Below are 20,972 nucleotides of genomic sequence, written 5' to 3' on the forward strand. Positions count from 1 at the left end.
AGCCGTAAGTTCCGTTCTCATTCGAAAGGATGGGAATATTGAGCGACCTGTCTACTACGCTAGCAAAGCCTTACAAGATGCGGAGACACGGTACTCTAACATTGAGAAATTGGCTCTGGCATTGGTCATGTCTGCTCGAAAACTCCGCCCTTACTTCCAAGCGCACTCCATCATCGTGCTTACCAATTATCCTCTTCGACAGATACTCCAAAGTCCTGACACTTCAGGGCGAATGATCAAATGGGCAATAGCGTTGGGTGAGTTTGACATCTCCTACCAACCAAAGCCAGCTGAGAAGGGCCAAGCAGTGGCAGACTTCATTGCCGACTTCACATATCCGGTTGACATTGCTTCTACACCTGAAGCAGTGGCTTCATTACCCCCGGAAGCTCAGAAGATAGAACCAACAACCCCAGCATGGAGTCTGTATGTTGATGGCTCATCCAACCAACAGGGCTGTGGAGCGGGACTAGTCTTGACTACACCCGACAAAGTAGCAATGGAGTATGCTCTTCGTTTCAAATTCAAGGCATCAAATAATGAGGCCGAGTATGAAGCCCTTCTAGCAGGATTACGTTTGGCCAAACACCTCGGGGTTAAACAAATTGATATTTTCAGTGACTCCCAATTGGTGGTCAACTAGGTTACCAACAACTTTGATGCTAAGGACAGCTCCATGGCAGCATATCTTGCGCAAACACAACTTTTGCTCAAGCACTTCCACTACCAGATCACCCAAGTTCCTCGAGCGGCAAACAGTCATGCAGACGCCCTGGCTCGCCTCGCCTCGGCTGTGGAAGACAAGATTGGAAGAAAAATTCATGTCGAACTGTTGGCAACACCAAGCACCATGGCCGCAGAAGTATGCAACTTACAACAGGGGGATAGTTGGATCACCCCGATCTATAATTTCCTTGCTCATGGCACCCTCCCAAATGATAAAGTCCAGGCTAAGCAAATTCGATACAAGTCTACCCGCTACCTGATCATCAATGATCAACTCTATAAGCGAGGTTTTAGCCTGCCATACTTAAGGTGTCTTACGCCTGCCGAGGCAAAAATCGTCATTCGGGAAATACATGAGGGAGTCTGTGGAGATCATGCTGGATCTCGGTCCCTAGCACACAAGACTTTTCGCCAAGGATATTACTGGCCAACACTCCACCAGGATGCCATCAAAGTATCCCGCTCATGTGACAAATGTCAACGATATGCAACTATTCCTCATTCCCCTCCAGAGCCTCTTACTCCTATGATCAGCCCTTGGCCTTTCGCCCAGTGGGGACTTGATTTGATCGGCCCAATGCCGGCAGGGAAAGGAAAAGTCTGTTACGCAGTCGTTGCAGTGGACTACTTCACAAAGTGGGCCGAAGTAGAACCCTTGGCAACCATTACTGAGGCAAAGATAGAAGACTTCGTGTGGAAGAACATCCTTTGTAGATTCGGCATTCCCAATGCGATAGTCACTGACAATGGGCGACAGTTTGACAACAAGAAGTTCAGGTTGTTCTGCTCTAAGTTCAACATCAACTTATGCTTTGCCTCTCCAGCTCATCCCCAGTCTAATGGACAAGTTGAGGCCATCAACAAAATAATCAAGCGCACTTTGAAAACCAGCTTGGACAAAGCTAAAGGCTGTTGGCCAGAATTTGTACCCCAAGTTCTTTGGTCATATCGCACTTCATATCGGACTTCAACAGGAGAAACTCCATTCTCACTTGCCTTTGGCACAGAGGCGGTTGTCCCTATTGAGCTCGAGCAAGCAACATTCCGAGTCCAGAACTACATTCAAAGTGAAAATGACAAACAACTCACCCTCAACTTGGATTTAGTCGAGGAACACAGAAACCAAGCTCACTTGAGGAATGTCGCCTACAAGCAGCGCATCTCCAACTATTATGACTCTAGGGTCAAGCCTCGTTCTTTCAAAATAGGAGACTGGGTCTTAAAGAAAAGATTACTCTGCGACAGAGTCCCGAGTGAAGGCACACTTAGTCCAAACTGGGATGGACCGTATGAAGTCATTGGCATCAGTTGCCCTGGCTCTTACACACTTAGAAGCTCCGATGGCAAGACCCTTGGCCATCCATGGAACGCTGATCACTTGAAGTACTACTACAAATAGACTCACGATGTACAAGTGTTGAGCTATAGCCGTTCGGCATCCTATGTAATGAAGGCCATTTGGCAATGAATTCAATAAAGAGGTAATTTAGCCAACTCAGCCCTCACTCTTTTACATTCCTAGCAATGGAACACTCAAGTGTTGAAACCTCAAAGCAGATATATCCAACACGAAACAAAATCTAAGTATGTGTCGACAAGACTATACAAAGAAAGGAACAACCAAACAAGGGCTTATATCCAAACAATAGATCTATTCATACATAGCCAAACATGCATTAATAATAGTGCAAACACTCATAAACACCTAAAATCCAAAACTCTCAAGCTTATAACATGGGCACATGTTATACACACATCAGACTACTACATCCAGAATACATGCAGCTAGTAAAGACACTGCTATTCATTCTCATCTGAAGCCGAACCCCTGGCAGTATCACTCCGCGTCCTACCATCATCCTCTGCATCCCCAAGACCCTCTTCACCATGCTGAGTCTGTGCATCAGCACTACCTTCATTATCAGACTCATCTTCGCTGCTAGGATCAACAGCAAGGACAAATGTCTCGCCCTTTCGATGATGCTCATCTATATCTTCGTGGTATTTTCGAAGAATGCTCCCATCATCATAACGATCAAGGACGGCCATCCATTTCCTTTTTTCAAAGCGAGCTTCTTGAGCACAGTGGGGTTTAATAGCAAGATGAAAGGTCGAAGAACTTAAGTATTCTTGCACAGCAGCCTCCCTTTCAGTTGGAATGCTCTTCTCCAGTTCAGAAATCTCAACTAAGGCACCATCCAATTCTCCCCTAACCTTGGATACTTCCAAGGTAGCCACCTCCAACTGTTTTTTAGTTGCCTCAAACAATTTCTTAAGCCTTAGGTTCTCACCATTTCGCCTTTTCAAGCTCTCCATGGTTTCGTCATTCAGTTGGAGAGCCTGAGTCAAAAGTCCCTTATTCCTTCGGGCCTCGTCCACAAGCTGCTTATTCTCCTTCAGTTTTGCCTTGTACCGCTCAACCTCTTGCAGTCTGTCGTGATACTCGGCCATGACCTGCATGGCAAGACGATCATCACTACCTAAATAATGATAATAAAGAGGAAAAAGTAAGGAAATGACAAAGTAACACTCACATATGAAGACAGCTTCAACATCCGGTCGCAATCCGATTCATCCTTAGCTAAGGGCTCTCCGAGCTCATCGAAGGCGAATCGACGCCCTGCCAAGCAATTGTTGATATCCCCAAAATCCTTTGGCCGCGTGGCAACCCTCAAGTCTTTCCACGGGACACTGCCAGCTCTTTCCTTGCCTTTCCCCTCATGGCGGGAACCAGGATCACTTTCCTGGACAGTGTGCTCCATAGTAAGAGGATGAGGCAACAGTCGGCTCCCTTCTCCTGCAACTACGGCAGCATCATTTTCAACGGCCTCGACTCCAGTCTTCCTAAAGGCAGGCCCCTTAAGGACCCCATCTTGGGACTTAGGTCTAACGGATGATTCCCCTCGGAACTTATGAATTTTCTTATGCGGTAGGATGTCTTCCGAAGGAACTAACACTGGTGCTTTCCTTTTATGGGTGCTAGTCCCTGTTTTCTTGCTTACCTTCTCCACTGCATAAGGAAAATCAAAATAAGAAATACAACTTTCCAAATAAAGTAAGGAATTGAGCTAAGTTTACATGAAGGATACAACTTACTCGATCGTCCCTGGCTCTCGGAAACTAAGGGTTGGAAACCGTACCGACGAAATAAGGGTCGTAGCTTGCTTAAGTGTCTATCCTCTTTGGGCACCCTCAACACCTTCTCTATGTCAGATAGCTCCTGCCCAAACAGTTGGATGGTGCCCCGCGTCACTACATGAAGCAAAGTGTTAGAAGCAAGAAAAGACCACAACAAATAGCAAATAGTACGAACGGTTGATACGTTACAACCTACAGTCTGGAAGTGAGTAAGCACACGTCGCTCAGGCGTGACACCCTTATCATACTCCCAATCATTATACAGAAAGCACCAACGGTTTTTCCATGTGTAGTATGCCTTTTTCTTACCATACACAATACGCTCTCTCTCACTCCGACATGCACACTCGGCATAACCAGTGCATGATTTTGCTGGGCGCATCTTGTAACAGTAACGCCACTGATGGAAGGAAGGCTCACACAACCCACACTCCATCCAAATGATATAAAATCCAATCAAAGTATCCCAGAAACCAGGATTGAGTTGCCCAGGTGCATATCCGATCAAAGATAACATCTTTTGCAACCACGGATGTAAAGGTAGTCTCACCCCTAAAGTCAGTAATATCTGGGTGTAGAACATAACATGACCCTGGGGAGGCTCAGAAGGCCATTCTTCATCATGTACCAAACGTATCCCTACACTACGAGGGATATTACATGACTGCCTTAACGCCTCAACCTGCTTCTCATTATCTAACAAGTTATTCTTTAGATGGTCTGCTGTGAACTCAGAGCGAACTATGGGTATGGCATCAAAAACAACCCCCTCACCCAACGCCATGGAGGAAGAACTAGCAATAGCTAAAGTTTGACGGTTGGGAAGATCATCCAATGTTTCTCTAGTACCGGACTCTAACAAAGACCCTGAAGACTCCGACATTGCAGACTCAGACTTAGAGCTAAAGCTAGAAGAGCCCTCATCACTAGAACTTCCAGGCTCTGACATCTACAATAAGAAGAAACAAATTCTATCACTACATGCATAATCAAAACATAAGGAAGTTCCTATATTACCCACATGAAGATGGTGCAAAGCGATGCCGGAACCCTTCTCAATCAGAAAGCAATCCGTCTTCCACAGTCACTACAAAACAAGCAAATGAAGACCGTGTCAAGCGCCAAAAAAAAAAAAAAAAAAGCTTCACCCACAAAGCTTCACCTCCAAAGCTTCACCCACAAAGCTTCACCTAAAAAGCTTCACCCACAAAGCTTCACCCAAAAAAGCTTCACCCACAAAGCTTCACCCAAAAAAGCTTCACCCGAAAAGCTTCACCTCCAAAGCTTCACAAGGGCCCAAAGCTTCACTTAAAAAAGCTTCACCTACAAAGCTTCACCTAAAAAAGCTTCACCTAGAAAGCTTCATCTACATACTTTCACCATCAAAGCTTCACCATCAAAGCTTCACCTAGAAAGCTTCATCTACAAAGCTTCATCTACAAAGCTTCACCATCAAAGCTTCACCTAGAAAGCTTCAATTCAACACCAAAGCTTCACCTACAAAGCTTCAACACAAAACCTTGCTCCAAATAAACAAATTTTGTTCACAAAACCTAAACATTTTTTGTTTTACACCCACAAGGGCCCAAAATCTTCCTTCTTATTTATTCACTTATATATGTTCCCAAACATATTATGATAGATCAAATAATAATTCAAAGTCCAAAATTTAGTTATGGACAAAAATACAAGCAATTCACCAGTACTGAAGTTGCTACAAAAACTGGAATCTTCCCCAGCCTAGAAATCCAACAAAGCTTCGCCTCCTTTTCTCTATCCAATTTTTGCAGCTGCTGCTTCTCTCCAATGGAGCTGAATTTTGGACACCCTCTAGTTCTTGAGCAGATGAACAACTTTCAAGAAGGAACCATTTCTGTTTGAGCCACGGAAATTAAAGTGTTGAAGCTCCAAGCATGACAGTCGGATTCTTGCAGATTTCGAAGCTGCTGTGATGTTTCGAAGATCTGGAAATATTTAACCATTAGTTCATTCTGAATTTTTGATATGTTATGAAAGAGACGATGAGGAACAACTTCAATGAAGAAAGCATGCTGATCTGAACAATAGAAAATGGAGTTTCGAAGCTCACAACAAATCTGACGGGTTGACAGAAAAATAATAACCAGTCATTCATCATACCTGAATTTCTTGAGTTATACAGCTCCGAGGGATCTCAATTTTGGATATGTTGTAGTTCACAAGTTAAGGAACAACTTCGCTGAAGAAAGTATGTTGATCTAAGCAAGAGAGAATGGAGTTTTTGAAGCTCACAACAGGTCTGACGTGTTGACAGACAAATGATGAACAATCACTCGTCGTACCTGAATTTCTAGAGTTGTACTGATCTGATGGCTCTCAAATTTGGATATGTTGTAGTTAAGGAATTAAAGAACAACTTTCATGAAGACAACTTTGTGATTCGAGCTACAGCTGAGGGTCTTATATTGAAAACCAATTCAGGTTGTTAGGGGAAATGAAAACCAATTCCACCAAAGAAACATCATTATGATGTTTCATCATTATGGTGTTTTCATCATTATGATGCTTTCATCATTGTGATGCTTCCATCATTGTGATGCTTCCATTATGATTGTAATGCACCAACGGCTACACCCTCTATCATAGCAGTATGTGTGTGTATCTCCCTATAGTCATCATGTGCAAGACTATCGTAGTCAGATGGCTTTCCATAAAACAGCTACCAACCGTTACACCTTCTGCAATTCCACTTATTCGGGCCTAGCAACCTTCATAAACAAAATATATGAAGAAAAAGTCCGGGGCTACCACTTAGAAAACAAAAGAATGAAGTTTTGGTACTTACGACATGGACTATTAGCAAGACACCTCATTCGTCAACTCCCTCGACTAGAGACTTGGGGGACTCCCACCATATGCTACTACGCCTTGGTACTCAAAAGTTCGTGACTACTCAGTGACTTGGATTTTTCAAGTCTCCAACCGAGAAGTTTTCCTCACTCGGGAAATTAAGGGAACACTACCTCAAACTACATGCTTCACTCACAAAGCTTCAACAATACAGGTTTCAACAAAAGCAAAAATTCAAAGAACTTTATGAAGAAGGCTTTGGTGTATTTAACACAATATGTTGAAATGAAGCAAAGCTTATTTATTAATATTTTCGATAAGCCACAAATATGTACATATACATGAGTCAAAATAAACAAACAAAAGGGAGCCTTCACAAAGGTTGCTTAGGGGAAGTCTCAGCAGTCGGTAGAGCCCCAGAAAGAGAAAGCACCGGAGGGTGGTTATCCGGAGCCTCAGTACTTGACAAAACCCCAGAAGGAGGAGGCATTGGAGGTTCATCATTTGAAGCTTCATTACCAGGTACAACCCTAGAGGACGAAGGCAATAAATGCCTTTGGAACAAACCCACAAACCGCTGATGATCAAGTAAAACCTTACCATCAGATTCCTTCATCTGGTCAAGCTTCCTCTTCATGTTTGTAGCATAGTCATGGGCGAGCCGGTGCAACTGCTTATTCTCATGCTTGAGCCCTCTAATCTCCTGTTTGAGACTCATCACTTCAGCAGCCAATGATTCAACTTGGCGGGTTCTAGCAAATAGGCGTTGGGCCATATTAGACACAGAACCTGCACACTGAACACTAAGAGCCAGAGAGTCCTTAACAGCCAACTCATCAGACCGTTTGGAAAGTAGTCTGTTATCTTTGGGAGTGAGAAGGTTCCTGGCCACCACTGTAGCGGTCATATCATTCTTCATCACATAATCCCCAACGGTAAGAGGACCAGTAGGGGATATGAAGGATGGGCGCCATATGTTGTCTGGAGAAGGCGTGGCTGTCTCTTCTCCAAGGTTCAAGTCAAAACGACGGTCGGAGGGTCCAGACATTTTCAAATGTGTTGAAGAAGGAAGAGGTCAGACAAATCAAGATCTTAGAAGTGCAAGAAATGAGCTTCTACTGGTAGAGATTCAAGTGTGCTGTGGAACTTAATGCCAGCCTCTATAAAAATCTGCACTCGACGGAGCTTCAGAAATCGAAGAGGCGTTTGCTTTCTCAAAAGCTGGGCTGCTCAGAGACCACGAGGGCCGATCTCAGAAATCGAAGAGGCGTTTGATTTCTCAAAAGCTGGGCTGCTCAGAGACCACGAGGGCCGATCTCAGAAATCGAAGAAGCACCTGCTTTTTCAGCCTCGTCAGCACCTGTCACATGCACACTCAGCTTTGCGGAAATTACGGGCAATCTGTCGAAGATTTCTGGTGAAGTAGAAAGCACGTGAATCTTACTGTTCAATCACCGCTTTCCATATGCACCATCAACTCCTCGGGTACCACATATAACTTTGTCAAAGATCTCTGACAAAGTTTAGGCACGAGAATTTCGAAGTTCCAGCTACCCTACTATTACCCATGAGGGTAAAGGAACAGCACCACTGCTTGACAACTGGAAAGTCCCTATGTGTGTCGACCTCCGTGTTTTGCGGCAAGACAGGTTGGCAAGAACGTCCAACCTTTACTCACATTCGAGAAAAGACTCCCAACATAATTACTTTCTCAAAAACCGGAGTAGCACCGCTTTCCGAATCTCGAGAGTCAGATCCTCGACGGGATTGCTTGTTCGAAAACCGAAGAGGCACAACTCTCAGAACTTCGAGAGCCAGATTTCCTTAGATAAAGCTTGTCTGTAATCTTCACACGTAATATCAGCTTTCCAGATACCACATACCACTTTTTCAAAGTGCTCTGACAAAATTAAAACACGTGAAGCTGGCAGCTCCCACTACATTGCTGTGACCAAGAAGGGTAAAGGAATAGCATTACTACTTGTTATTGGGAAATCCCTATATACATTGACCTCCCTCCTCAACGGACAGGCAAACCTATAAAAATGTTCAACCCTTTCTCGCATTCGAAAAGGCACCCTCAACATAACCTCTCGAAATACTCAGCTTTATTTCCCCCCGATAATACCTCAGCAAATAAGCCACACCAAGAACAAGAGTATCTCATATCATCAGGGTCGAAAGCAAGAGTATCCCATATCATGCTTTCTCCCTGTCTTTGTCTTTGTCCTTGTCCACACCTGCAGGACAAGGAGAAAGAGAGCAGTCAGTCGGAACCTGAAATCAAACCTCCAATTTGGAACTGACTGCCTGGAGCCTTTGCCTGGTCGCTTACTTAGCATTGCTCTCGAGTACTCATCCTCAACTGCTGTCAAGGTCACGAATTCCACCGGCAAATACCTCATGACAGTTGATCAGATATTGGCTCTTTACACTGAAGCTGCCAAGCGGGGATGAGTCACTACGAAGGAATGTTCTGAAGGACCATTTAAATGCAAAGGTTGCACACCACTTCTGCCATGCAAAAGATTGAAGCAGAAGGTTCAACGGTGGGCTGAAACAGATCACTATAGCACGACACCTTTCCATACCACATTCATTATTCCGTCAACAGCAAAAGTATCCCATATCATCAAGGTCGAACGTACTCTAGATTTGATGGACTTGTTTTGACCCTCAAATTTTTGAGTCGGCCTTATACTCTGAAGGGCACCAGAAAACCCTCCAGCACAGTTCAAGAATAAGCCTGTGGAAAGTTACTTCTTCAAAAGCAAAAGTATCTCATATCATCTCTTATCCATTTGCTTCTCCTTATCCTGGCAGTTGAATGAGAGACAAGGAGAAGGAGAACAATCAACCGGAAGCCGAAGTCAAACCTCTGATCTTGGGTTGCTTACTTGGAAGTTTGACTGCTTACCTTGTCTGTCACCTCTTTCGGCAGATCTCCTAGCTCGGCGACTTGGGGGACTCCTACTATAGGGTTTGTATCACACTTGACTAAGCCCGAAACTACAACTAAGCTTCAAGTGAAATTGATACATTACCTTGTGCGTCAACATCAGCTAAGTACACCATTCCCGGATGGAGGAAAGGTACTTCCAGAGAAGGGCATATGAAGATCAGACCACACTTCGGTACTTAGAAGTTTCGTGATTACTCAAGGGATTGGATCTTGCAAGTCCCCAACCGAGGAGTTTCCCTCACTCGGGAACTTAGGGGAGCACTGTTTGTACCATACTTGACCAATCCCGAAACTACCGAGCACCGGCCAACGCTATACTGTCAAGGACCCAGAAGAGTTCCCCTCCGACCAGGAGGCCAATCACTACTCGACACGTGTCAAGATTAGAAGCCAATCAGAGCGCAGCACGTGTCGACATCAAGAACCAATCATAACATGACACATGTCAATGTGACAAAGCTACAAGTTTTTCTATAAATAGGGGTCATTCCCCCACAATATTGCCTAATGCCATTTTGTGTTAAATCATTCACAAGAACTCACTAAATTGAGAGCTTGATCCTTTGTACTTGTGTAAGCCCTTCACTACTAATAAGAACTCCTCTACTCCGTGGACGTAGCCAATCTGGGTGAACCACGTACATCCTGTGTTTGCTTCTCTGTCTCTATTCATTTACGTACTTATCCTCACTAGTGACTGAAGCAACCAAGCAACCAAGCGAAGGTCACAAAACCTGACACTTTCTGTTGTACCAAAGTCTTCGCTGATTTTGTGCATCAACAAACTTAACAAGAATGAAAATTTTTAAACTGCACAAAATTAAAAGACCTAAAATGTTATATTCCCACCCCCAAACTTATATTACACTTTGTCCTCAAGGTGTGGAAACTAAAATAAAAACTAAAAAAAACAAAATTTGAAAAAAATGGAAGATTGCATATTGATTTTATTTACCCAGTTTATTTGATTTTATTTTAATTTTTTGACGCATATTGGTTAATTGCAGGTTGCGAACGTGGAAAATAAAGCGCGTCCTATGCTGGAATCCTGCACCCAGCAGCAAGCCTAACGTTCACATCAACCACATCTACACTATGCTGGAAATTTACAGTAGTCCACATAAAAAGCCATTCACAGATGCAAGAAAATCAAACGAAAAATAAAATAAAATTAAAGAAAGAGTTTAGAAAAATTGGGTTGCCTCCCAATAAGCGCTTTATTTTAAGTCTGTAGCTAGACGTTGCGGAAGTCCGGTGGCTAGATCATTGGTGCCTTTAGAGTCAAAGACTCGCCTACACCAAATTTCTCTATGCATGGTTTTAGTTGATGTTTGGTCACCTTCAATGAGAAATCTGTGCCCTTAGCCTTAATGTCCACATTACCATTCTGAAAAACTTTAGTAACCAGAAAAGGGCCTTTCCATCTAGACTCTTGTTTCCCTGGAAATGACTTGAAATCTGAACTTAATAACCACACTTTTTTACCAGGCTGTATTTTCTTAAAATTTGGGCTGCATGGCAAATTTTCATGTTTTTTCATAGTGTCAATTGGCTGGTCTTCATGTATCACCCTTTGCTGCTGTGGTTTAGGACTTGAACAATCACGAGTTAAATTCGGAGGCTTTATGGACAGATGGTCAGTTGATGATCTGTTCATAAACTTGGCACTTGGTAAACCATCCAGTGCATCAACACGCATGCATTCTTGCTTGTCACCTGAATGTATGCTTGCTTCAAACAACTTGAAAACAACAGTTTGATCTTCAACCCGGAATGTTAATGTTCCGGCTTCAACGTCAATAAGAGTCCGGGCTGTTGCCAGAAATGGGCGGCCCAAAATAATGGGCGTTGTCAAATCCTCATCCATGTCCAACACCATAAAATCAGCCGGTAAATATAAATTGTCAACCTTCACAATAACATCTTCAATGACTCCTCTAGGGTGGGTAATTGAACGGTCAGCCAATTGAATAATACTGGAGGTTGGCTTCAGCTCCCCTTCACCTAAACGTTTGAAAACAGAATATGGCATTAAGTTTACACTAGCACCTAAATCAATTAAAGCACTACTAAAATCATAATTTCCAATGGTGCAAGAGATAGTAAAACTCCCTGGATCTTTTTTCTTTGGAGGCAATTTATGTAATAAGACCGCACTGCATTGTTCTGTAAGAATCACTTTCTCAAAATCAACAAGCTTCTTTTTCTTTGTGCAAACATCCTTCAAAAACTTGGCATAAGACGGAATGTTCTTGATGGCATCAATTAGCGGCAGATTAATTTGAACTTTAGCCAAAGTTTTCATAAAATCTGTTAACTGTTGATCTTTAGCTTTAGGTCTCAACCTTTCTGGATATGGCATAGGGGGCTCGTAAACACGCTCTGCAGTTTTTGTGGAAGCTTCTGCAGTATTTTCGGATCTGTCTTGGGACTGCCCAGAATCTGCAGAAATTTCAGAATCTGCAAAAATTACAGATTTAGTTTGGGATAGTTCTGCTGCCTGTGAATTCCCAACAGAATTTTCATGTTTGTTGTTGTAACTTTTGCCAGACCGTAGAGTCCGTATAGCATTGCATTCTTCTCGTCCTCTTGGATTAGGTACTGTTTGACTAGGAAATGTACCCGGAGCTCTTTCTGAAACCTGTAAAGCAATCTGCCCCATCTGTTTTTCGATGTTTTTCACTGCTGCATGTAGATTTTGAATTTCTTGAGTGGTAGTATTTGCCAATTTTTCAATTGCAACTTCCCAAGCAGCCTTAGGTGCAGCAGGTTGCTGTACCTGCTGTTGAAATTGAGGCCTAGTGTGCTGTTCCTTGTCCCACCTTAAATTAGGATGATCTCTCCAACCTGGGTTGTAGAAATTAGAATACGGGTCATATCGAGGACGCTGGAAATTGTTAAATGAATTAACCTGCTCTGCTGTAAAATCTGGTGAAACATCTTTATGTGGGCAGCTCATAAAATCGGGAGTTATCATGTTGCAAATGTTGCAGGCAGCTTGTAAGGGCTGCTGTACAGCAACTTGAGAACCTGGCATTCTTTGTAATAACATGTCAAATTTTGCGTCAAGCCTTTTCTCCATTTTTTCAATTTGTGCTGTAACATATGGAGAACCAGTAGACATCTCAAAAGCTGACCTAGATTGTGGCTGCTCCACTGCCCACTGCTGAGTATCTTCTGCCATTTTTTCAAATAACAAACAAGCTTCTTGTGCATTTTTGTCTTTGTACGTACCTCCGCATGAAGCGTTGACAAGAGTTTTTGTTGTCATATTCAACCCTCTGAAAAATATGTGCATTTGATCAGTAGTGTTAATACCCGAATGCGGACATTTTCTAATCAACTCCTTAAATCGCTCTCACGCCTCATGAAACTCTTCATTTGGTTTTTGGGCGAACGATAAAATCTGAGTTCTCATGTCAAGGGTCTTAGAAGCCGGATAATACTTGTTTAGAAATTTTTCACTGAGTTGGGCCCAAGTTGTAATGCTTCCTGATGGGAGTGTGAGGAGCCATCTCCTTGCCTGATCTTTTAGAGTGTATGGAAATAACCGCAGCTTAATAGATTCAGCTGAAAATCCTCTCACCAAAATGTTTTTGCACCCCATTAAAAATTCTGCAATGTGCATGTTAGGATCATCAGATGACAACCCATGAAACGTAGGTAGAATATTCAACATGTGCTGTTTTATTTCAAATGCAGTCCCTTCCTCTACTGCCGGATATGTAATGCAACTGGGTATATTTGTGGAATGGGCAGTCAGTGAATCACCCAGGGGCAGACCTGCCTCTGGAATTATAAATGCCATTTTTTCTTTGTTGTGCAGGTCCCCAGAAAAGACTGATTCCAGAAACCTCTCCTGCAGAGGACGAACCCGCTGCAAATGTTGTTCCCTGCGTTTCCTCCTTAAATGCTGTTCAAATTCTGGATCAAATGGAATCAATTTTTGCACTGTTGAACGGGTGCTGACCATGCACAGATTTCTGAAATCTGTACTGTTGTAATCTGTAAAAATAGATGAAAACGAAAATTAAATATTTTTTTGTTTTTTTATATATGTATAAACAGCAATACTAATTGAAAATCTGATTCGTAGGGATTATTTTAAATAATCCCCGGCAACGGCGCCATTTTCTTGATAGGATTTTTACTGCTTATGTGAATGCGATAAAAATCTTCTATTTTACTTGCAAGAATCACAAGGTTGTTGTAGTATAAACGGATTTTGCAAGGTCATCTCCACAGGGATTATTAAATAACTCGAACTAATCAGATTTCATTTAATTATTGTAAAGTAGAAATTGAAGTGATTGATTTTAAAACCTAATTAAAATAAAAACGAATTTATTGAATTAAAATAAACAATCTGCAATATTAGGATTAGAGAGAAGAAAACAGTTTTGAGAAAATCAAATTAAGAAAGCACTAGGGTTCCACCATCACCTAGCAATCCTATGAATTTTTACCAATTACTTATGATCTACACATGCCACTTTGAAGGTTAGATTTTCCTAATTCATATTCTACTTGGAACCTCCAACATAGAACGTATATCTAACATGCAACCCGTCCGGACGTTCGGATCAAATCTAAACATGAAAGACTCATTATGCTTTATGAAAATCCTTTGAAAAACCATGCAATCCTTAAGATGTGATATTCATCTTAAGAGAAATTACAATTATTAATCACAAGAAGCCAGCGTCAATTTCAGGGAACCTTCCGACCAAAATTGCATCAAATTACTTTTCTAAAGATCCTAATGGTGATCAGGCATTAAGACAATTAGATAGTTTTTATCCCGGTGATTAACAATTCAAAATATGCATGCAATCAATCATAAGCAATTAAATAAAAATCACATATTCATGCTAAGGCTCAAGGCTTCGCCCTAGCAAAAGAAATTAGTTCCACATATTCATAATTGAAATCATAGAAAATATTCTTAAGAAAAGGATTGAAAACACCTTCAAGTAGAAAATCTTCAAAACCCTAGCACTTCTCTCTGTCTCCAATATTGCATAAAATAAAAGTGTTCTCTAAAACTGTAGACGGCCAAGCAATATATCTGCTAAGCCCCCCACACAAACCCTAGCAAACTAAAATTAATAAAAACCCTAAATAAAAATAGTAAAATTCGTCTAAAATCTGAACAACCACGTTTTGGCCCATAAGCTGCTCCAAAACTGGCCCAATATAGCTGGATTTGATGTTTGGAATATTCTGAACACTTTTCCAGAAGGCCACGAACCCATCCGAGGTCATCTTGGGCTCCAAAAACGCAATTTAAGCCCAAAAACGTCATTTTCCAGCACTGTGCACTGCTTCTTTATTTCATCGCCAGAAAATAACCGCTTGGCGGAAAAATCCCAAATTTTGATACGATCAAGCTAAGTGACTCACGAACGTCCTCCAACTGGAATTACTCCAAAATTCGTCCATTTGGTCCTGTTTTGCTCCAGAGGAAGTCGAAAGTCCTATATTGAAAATACAATTCAAAGTATCAAAATTCTTCCAATATATTAACCAAAATATACTAAGATTAGGGTAAAATATATAATATAAAATCTACTCATCAGGGACCACCACAAAATCATAAAAAAAGTAGAAAACAAATGTTTGATTTTGACCAATAACACAAATTTCTTGGCGAAACCAAACCCAATTACCATATTTATGATCAAATTGTGATACTTTTGAAAAATTGAAGAGTGTTACTTAATTCAAACCAATATTTAATAATTATAACCTTAAAAGCACTTTAACAAGAAAAAGAAAAAAAGAAAAAAAAAACTGTACAGGTGGTGATCAATCCCATAAAAAACACATAAACAAGAGGCTAAGGAGATGTTTGGCTTTTGAAGCAACCGAGGAAATTGGAACAAGAAGGAAAAAGAGAAACGGTGGCAAGGGAACTAGAAGGCTAACGGGGTTGGTTGGGTTCTGTCAAGGGCAATTTTGGAAAACAAACATTTACTTTCAATTGGGCTTTAATTCAAGAGTGTTAATAAGCCCACCCCATTGTTCTATTTTCCCACCTATATTTTAAAAAAAAATCTCAAAAGTATTAATAACATGTTTATAATTTTAGAAAAAGACTTTTAAACCCCTACCCCATTTCTCCCCTATCGTCTCTCTCCATCCCTGCTTCTCTGTTCCATTTCATCTCTCTTTTCTTGGCTTCTGCACCGACCACCACGGCCAGAAGCACATAGGATCAGGAGAAGCACATAGGATCAGGAGAAGCACGACAAGGTTGTGGTGGTGGAGTAAGGGCAAGAGGAGTGCTCCTCTCATCTAGGGCAAGTCACTTCTCGTTTGGGGCTTAAATTTCAATTTCCATTGAATTTGAATGGTTGTGGAGATTGAGAGCGTCATCACAGTGGTAATTAACTTTTTAATTTGTTTATTTTGTATTGCCCTGAACTTCATTGCTTGATAGTTGCTACAAGTGCAAGTGACTTGTTGCAGTAGTAACTTTTGATTTATTTCTCATAAATTAGATCCAACACATTCTTGAATAATCATCAATGAATGTGAGGAAATACCTGTTTCCACTCATGGTTGGAACCTGCATAGGTCCACAAACATCAAAATGCACCAATTCGAGTGGTTCTTGTGCTCTCCAAGTAGTCTCCTTAGGAAATGACTCCTTGTGATGCTTCCTAAATACACACCCTTAGCACACATCCTCACTATCTTGGATTTTAGGCAGCACCAACACCATTCCTTGATTCTGCAATAGCTTGAGATTCTTGAAATTTAAGTAACCAAATCTCTTGTGCCATATCTTTGCACATTCTTGCACACTTGTACTCAATGCAAGCTCCTTGTTTGTACTGAAGATCAAAGAAAAACTTATATTTCCCTTATGTTTCACACTAACCACTAGATTACTTAGAGACCTGTCATCAAACACATCCAATCTATAGTCTCTAAACAGAAGAAAATAACCATGCTCAGTCATCTGGCTTACACTAAGCAAGTTCTCTGCGAGACCAGGTACAATCATCACTTCCCTTATATATCTCATGCCCTTCATTGTCTCAATAATCAGTGTTCCCTTTCTTGAACATTAACCAAAACTCCAATGCCTACTTGGACTTTGGCTTTCACATTTATATCAATATCAACAAGTAAATGTTCTCTGGATGTCATGTGATTACTACATCCACTATCTGTAACATCCCACATCGACCAACGAAGAGGGGGTGATGTGCTTTATATGTACATGTCCACAACTATATAGCACGAGACATTTTGGGAGCTCACTGGCTTCGGGTTCGATCGGAACTCCGAAGTTAAACGAGTTCGTGCGAGAACAATCTAAAAATGGGTGACCCACTGGAAAGTTCTCGTGTGAGTTCCCAGAAACAAAATTGTGAGGGCGTGGTTGGGGTCCAAAGCGGACAATATCGTGCTACGGTGAAGTCGAGCCTGGGATGTGGTGGGGGCTCGGGCCGGGACGTGACACTATCTATGTACCACACATCATTTACCTTTTTCACTTCACTAGAATGACTAGCATAAAACAGATTACCAGTTTCTCCTACCTAATGAGCAAAATTTATTTGTTGCACAACCTTGTTTGTATTGTAGAACCTTGCAATATGACTAATTTTGTTGCACTTGTGACACTTGACTTTGTTTTTAACCCAACATTCCCCATAGTGAAGTCTATCACAGAATTTACACTTATCCCCAATGTTGTGTGCATCATTTTTCACAGCAACAACCTTATTACTCTACTCAACCTTATTGCTCCAATCAGCCTTATTACTCCACTGTTTTCCTTTGAATTAAAATTCTTCTGATATTTGCCATTGTTAGCTTGACCATTAAACCTGTTTGGTTTAAATGCAATGTTCAAGCTAGCAAATGCCCTCTCTATGTTACTCTCTCCATGCCTATCAAGTCTTTGCTCATAACCTTTTAGAATAGCAACCACATCTTGAGCATCTATGGTATCCAGATCCTTAGTATTTTATATCATAGATGCAATACTATCATAAGATTTAGGCAAACTAATTAACAATTTCTGCACTATTCTTTGATTACTCAGATCTTCACCATAGCTTCTCATTTGGTTAATCAGATCAAACAATTTAGCAATATACACAGAGAGTGATTCATCTTCATTCATACGAGTATACATAAAATCTCGCCTAAGACCTTGAAGTTTCACAAATCTTACTTGCTTATCGCCAACAAATTCTTGTTTCAGAATGTCCCACGGAGCCTTTGCACTTTCTTGAGTTGTGTTCCTCGGAAAAATTTGATCTGAAACAGCACCTTGAATGATTCCAAGTGCTCTAGCATCCTTGACTACAATTTCTTGCAACATCTTCTTCTTCGCCTCTGTGTGCTCCTCCTCTTTCTTCATCAAAGTATCAAAATCCTTTTCAACCAGATTCCACAATTCATGTGAACGGAAAATAGTTTTCATTTTGATTTGCCATAAATCAAAATTCTCACCATTGAAAATTGACGCTCTGAGTTCTCCTTCTCCAGATCCAGCCATGTTAGATTATATCACTGATACAAAATCACTGTAATGAGCTTTTGCTGTGAATCCGAGCTTGATCCTCCACAGATACGACGCCCAGAAATTCAAACCCAACCTGGCTCTGAAGCCATGTTAGAGATGGTTTTCAGATACTGAATTAAAAAGAAATAATGTTAGGAGTTATGGAGAAATACACATAGAACTCAACGAAGAAAAATGGAAGTTTTTTGATCAAAATTTATAGAGAATATGTCTCTGCAATTCCTTCCATTAAACTTGCACACACTGAGCATATGAGCTCATACAAGACAAATATAACCGTTAGAGAGAAGAGGGAGAGTGGTACACTCAAGTTTCAATCTCAGCCATTCATCCTACAGTACACTAAGATTAGAACACTTGTCACTCATCAAGCCCTATGAGACTTAACTAACTAGTTACATTTTAATCAGATAAGCTCAATCAATGAGCTGAAGCATTACATTAATAAAAAAATGTAATCTTCTCCACATCAGTTCATCAATTTACACATCAACAGGAAAATGAATTAGAAGAATAGGTGGGATCAATGGTCCCATTCAACCTACCACTAGAACAAGGATATATATTTACTTGAGATCTTTGGGTCCATGAAGCCATTGATGACCTTTCTAACTTGAAAATATACAGGTCCTTCTCGCAACGACATTTTCCATCAAAGACAAACTACAGCTTGAGTTGTTTTTAATAATATGTTTTTGTTTATAACAAACCGTTATCTGTATATAAGGAAGAACCTGTAAACACAAAAATTCTGTAACGAATGAAATGAGAACACGTGTGCAAAGTAGATTTGTATTAATGAATTTGTAGGTTACAATCTTTGTTTACAACTTTTCCTCTGATTCAGTCTTCAAATTTGATGTAGATGCGTGATTGACGATCCAAGGGTCGCGATGACTTGATCTCGGACGAACAGTTGAACGATTGTTTCAAGTTTTGAGCTTGAAAACAACGCGTGGATGATCTTCACCTCAAGGGTGCGGTAAAAATAGTGCTTGATGTGGGATTTCATTGCTTCAAGGATCTTGGCGACTTGATCTTGAAATGAACGTTGCTACAAGTTTATAAGCTTGCAACAAAGTCTTAAAGGAATCGGCATGAGTGCTTGTTGATTCTTCAAGGAAGTGCTTCGACTTTGGTCGAAAGAAAGCTTCGGCTTTGGTTGAATGTTCTTCGAAGAGATTTGGCAGCGTATTAGTCTTCAAAGGTTTGACAGAAATTCTTCTGTGTAGAGATTTTTTGACTATTATGCTTGTGGGAGGACCTTGTATGTATAGGCTTCTCAAGGCTTGTCTTTGGGATGATTTTAGGCTTGTTATGTGTCTTAATTTCAGCCACTTTAGTCCCTTGGCCGAATTTAAGGATCCGGTTGCCTATTTTGTGAGCAGTCTTTAATTTTTACTTGTTTTATGAAGATGCTTTAGCTTTCTTTCTAGTTTTATGATCAATTTGGATTCCCTAGCCAAATTTAAGGGGGATTCTCCCTTGTTGCCGAATTTTGGGGAAGTTTTATACTTCCTTTGTTTGTTTTGTGCCACATATCATTGATGACTTGTTCATTTGTGATGAGTCATATGCCACGTGGAGCTTTGCGATGCATCATTTGTATGCAATGAATTTTACATGTCTACAGAACCATTTCTAATAGAAGAGTGGAGCAATATTCTTGGTTTTTGAGGCTAAAACCCGCATTTAGACATTGTAGTCTACGTATAGTTCCACTAATATAGGTTAACAGAAGTTGATGAATGTTGTGGAATTGGAACACGTTCAAGTTTTAGCCTTTTGTTACCTCCTATGGAAATGCAAGGTCGAGTTGGTCACATTTTCCTCTACTCACATTGAGAACAAGAATTTATTGTAAAAATGTGGTTTTAAATCGTTTGACTACATACATTTTTGAGTGGTGAACGGTGCATGGTCAGTGGTGTATAACTAACTAAAATGGCCAATTTCAAATGCAGCAGAGCTTCTGTTGTATTTGACTTTTTTCCATTTATATGGTGCATATGTGCAGAACCAGTCGGAGGAAGTCCCGATGTGTTTCATGCTGCTCTCATTGAAGGATGGTGGTGTCTATTCAAAGTTTTGGGTCCATATCCCACTTTTGTAAAGCACTTGGGCCGCCCCCAAATTTGTCTTTATGTTAAGCTTGTCAACATGATTTTAGTTAAATCACATGGGCCCTAATGCTAGAAAGATTTCAAAGAATAAGAGAAAGTGACCTGATTTTTAGCTTCACACATTTTTCTTTATTTTTAACAATTTAATTGAATTAATTAAACGAAAACAACGAACATTATTAAACACGAGTGTATAAGAGGAAAAAAATGTGTGTGTTTATCATTTTTCTATAGTCATGTTTGGGTGAGTAAATGTTGAGTTCCACTAGATTGAGACCAAAAGGAATGGATCACAAAAATGTGATAAGAGGGATTAAGAAATGCACTACTAGAAAACTTCATTATAAATTTTGTTAAAGCGTATCCCGTATTGGGATTGAACTACATATAGCTTATACTAAATCGTCCAACTACTAATTGCATCGATACATTTTGTAATAAAAACCCACACCTCTTGAAATACACGTGTAGTTAACTTGAAGAAAGTATGGATGATGATTAGTAGTTTTCCCATTGACACTCTCTGAAATTTTAACAAATTTTAATGAAAATCTAATAGTAAGGTGAACTAATAATAAACCATAGCTTTATGCTCCTTGTTGATGTATTTGTGTTCCTCGAATTTCATTTTTAATTAAAATTTCGT

At 40.7% G+C, this 20,972-nt stretch overlaps 3 protein-coding genes, 2 long non-coding RNA genes and 1 other non-coding gene across 6 annotated transcripts; 1 reads left to right on the forward strand and 5 right to left on the reverse strand.

Annotated features, from left to right (window-relative positions):
• Nucleotides 1-2,522: 2,522 nt before the first annotated feature.
• Nucleotides 2,523-3,488, reverse strand: LOC139197757 (uncharacterized). The gene is made up of 2 exons (XM_070825714.1): nt 3,261-3,488; nt 2,523-3,180 (listed from the first exon to the last, which is right to left on the reverse strand). Exons 1-2 carry the CDS (start codon nt 3,486-3,488, stop codon nt 2,527-2,529), a joined length of 882 nt encoding a protein of 293 aa, XP_070681815.1. The 3' UTR covers nt 2,523-2,526.
• A 155-nt stretch (nt 3,489-3,643) lies between these two features.
• Nucleotides 3,644-4,983, reverse strand: LOC139197405 (uncharacterized). Its single transcript, XR_011582781.1, has 3 exons — nt 4,886-4,983; nt 3,823-3,978; nt 3,644-3,736 (listed from the first exon to the last, which is right to left on the reverse strand). It is a non-coding gene; the product is annotated as an uncharacterized lncRNA (long non-coding RNA).
• A 463-nt stretch (nt 4,984-5,446) lies between these two features.
• Nucleotides 5,447-6,319, reverse strand: LOC139197406 (uncharacterized). The gene is made up of 2 exons (XR_011582782.1): nt 6,004-6,319; nt 5,447-5,828 (listed from the first exon to the last, which is right to left on the reverse strand). It is a non-coding gene; the product is annotated as an uncharacterized lncRNA (long non-coding RNA).
• Nucleotides 6,320-10,690: 4,371 nt separating this feature from the next.
• LOC114824540 (uncharacterized) lies at nt 10,691-12,839 on the reverse strand. Its single transcript, XM_070825715.1, has 2 exons — nt 10,995-12,839; nt 10,691-10,753 (listed from the first exon to the last, which is right to left on the reverse strand). The coding sequence occupies exons 1-2, from the start codon at nt 12,837-12,839 to the stop codon at nt 10,691-10,693; spliced, it is 1,908 nt and encodes a 635-aa protein (XP_070681816.1).
• A 132-nt stretch (nt 12,840-12,971) lies between these two features.
• Nucleotides 12,972-13,076, forward strand: LOC114824671 (small nucleolar RNA R71). The gene has a single exon (XR_003772943.2). It is a non-coding gene; the product is annotated as a small nucleolar RNA R71 (small nucleolar RNA).
• A 4,302-nt stretch (nt 13,077-17,378) lies between these two features.
• LOC139197758 (uncharacterized) lies at nt 17,379-18,176 on the reverse strand. The gene is made up of 2 exons (XM_070825716.1): nt 17,714-18,176; nt 17,379-17,614 (listed from the first exon to the last, which is right to left on the reverse strand). The coding sequence occupies exons 1-2, from the start codon at nt 18,174-18,176 to the stop codon at nt 17,379-17,381; spliced, it is 699 nt and encodes a 232-aa protein (XP_070681817.1).
• Nucleotides 18,177-20,972: the final 2,796 nt, after the last annotated feature.

Source organism: Malus domestica, chromosome 07, assembly GCF_042453785.1.
Source record: "Malus domestica chromosome 07, GDT2T_hap1".
Taxonomy (NCBI): Eukaryota; Viridiplantae; Streptophyta; class Magnoliopsida; order Rosales; family Rosaceae; genus Malus; species Malus domestica.

What these genes read in the sequence shown, in the direction of transcription:
- LOC139197757 (XM_070825714.1), bottom strand. Translation starts at nt 3,488, where the DNA reads ATGGAGCACACTGTCCAGGAAAGTGATCCTGGTTCCCGCCATGAGGGG. An exon ending in TGTTGAAGCTGTCTTCATAT is followed by an intron (nt 3,181 to 3,260) that starts GTGAGTGTTACT and finishes CTTGCCATGCAG; the next exon opens with GTCATGGCCGAGTATCACGA.
- LOC114824540 (XM_070825715.1), bottom strand. Translation starts at nt 12,839, where the DNA reads ATGGCAGAAGATACTCAGCAGTGGGCAGTGGAGCAGCCACAATCTAGG. An exon ending in GCACAGATTTCTCATTGAAG is followed by an intron (nt 10,754 to 10,994) that starts GTGACCAAACAT and finishes GTAAATTTCCAG; the next exon opens with CATAGTGTAGATGTGGTTGA.
- LOC139197758 (XM_070825716.1), bottom strand. Translation starts at nt 18,176, where the DNA reads ATGGCTGGATCTGGAGAAGGAGAACTCAGAGCGTCAATTTTCAATGGT. An exon ending in AAGCTATGGTGAAGATCTGA is followed by an intron (nt 17,615 to 17,713) that starts GTAATCAAAGAA and finishes TGGATACCATAG; the next exon opens with ATGCTCAAGATGTGGTTGCT.